Source organism: Cystoisospora suis, assembly GCF_002600585.1.
Source record: "Cystoisospora suis strain Wien I chromosome Unknown contig_2732, whole genome shotgun sequence".
Lineage (NCBI taxonomy): Eukaryota > Apicomplexa > Conoidasida > Eucoccidiorida > Sarcocystidae > Cystoisospora > Cystoisospora suis.
Genome location: NW_027155528.1, coordinates 30,886 through 32,074, shown reverse-complemented (window position 1 = coordinate 32,074; position 1,189 = coordinate 30,886). Strand labels below are relative to the sequence as shown.

The following is a 1,189-nucleotide window of genomic DNA, read 5'->3' as shown; positions in this document are numbered from 1 at the left end:
TTTCTTCTTCTTTTTCTTTTTGAAACCTTTCTTCCTTCCTATCCCCCTGCCCCAGAGGAGGAGAAGACAACAAGCAGATGTCCCTTGTCTGTGCGCATGCAAGAAGTCTTTTTCTTTTTCTTCTAGTCCAGTGCCAGCTCACCACAGAAGACTTACAACGACAAGAAGAAATTGATGATGGACTTGCTGCGGATCCATCGGCTTGAAAGGATACTCTTTCATGAGTTTATCTGTCTTCGGATTACATAGAAGCGAGAGAGATAATAAAGGANNCTGAATAACAAATATAGAACCTGAAGGACCGTGGGGAGAAGTAAGAGGGAGTTAAGAAGAAAGAAGAAGGACAAAAAGATAGACGACGAGACGCAGAAGGTCAGTGCTTGCTGGATGCAATCAACGATCCTGCGAGATTCTCGGAAGGCCTCATAGATCACAGCCATCGTGACGTGAGGATCTGCAACTGCATACACACCAACAGATCAGAGCCCTTACCAAATACAAAACGAATTAATCGAAAGAAGATATAGAGATAGATATACAGATCTACTTTTAACCCCCAATGTCACGACAGAGCTAAAGAGATGTCTCGGTAGATCTCTTCAAACAGATAGACAGACAGCTATGCATATACACATATATATACATGTACATACACACATGCACATATATACCCATAGAGACATCCATTCTTGTTCCAGTGTATACGTGTATGTATTCAGTCAGGTCGTTGTGCAGAGTGAGAGAGATATGAGCTAAAGTAAGCACTGCAAGAAAGAGAGAGAAAAAGTCTGCAAGATCAAGTTTAAACCAACACAGGTGCCTTGAAATAGAAGAGAAAGAAAAGAAACAGAAAAGTCTCTTCTCTCAAGAGGAAGGTTTCTCTTCTTTTTGTCATTCCTACCAGGATAGCTACTTTGCTGAAGAGCACAAGGGAGAGAGTTAAGATTTGCAGCCGAGAGAAACAGAGGATTGACGACCGGAGAGAGAGAAGTTGGAGAAGCATAGGAGGAACATCGCCCGCCGCAGTGGCTAGAACGCAAAAGAAGAAGAAAAAGAAAAAGAAGAGAAAGGACAAAGATAACACTTCCACACAACAAGAAGAACACCAACGAAGAAAGCTGAGAATACCATACGAAGGTCATAGTCTACATATGAAGAGATTTTACACGCTCTCTCTCTCTCTCTATAT

At 41.9% G+C, this 1,189-nt stretch overlaps 1 protein-coding gene across 1 annotated transcript in view; it reads right to left on the bottom strand.

The window, feature by feature from the left end:
- Positions 1-305: 305 nt before the first annotated feature.
- CSUI_005641 (uncharacterized protein) overlaps positions 306-1,189 on the bottom strand; it is a gene marked incomplete at its 3' end in the record, with an annotated part of 2,537 nt that continues 1,653 nt past the window's right edge. The window contains exons 3-4 of the mRNA XM_068065811.1: positions 902-1,029; positions 306-460 (exon numbers count right to left, since the gene is read on the bottom strand). Coding sequence (XP_067922217.1) covers positions 306-460; positions 902-1,029 — 283 coding nt within the window. The remainder of the gene's footprint in view (positions 461-901; positions 1,030-1,189) is intronic.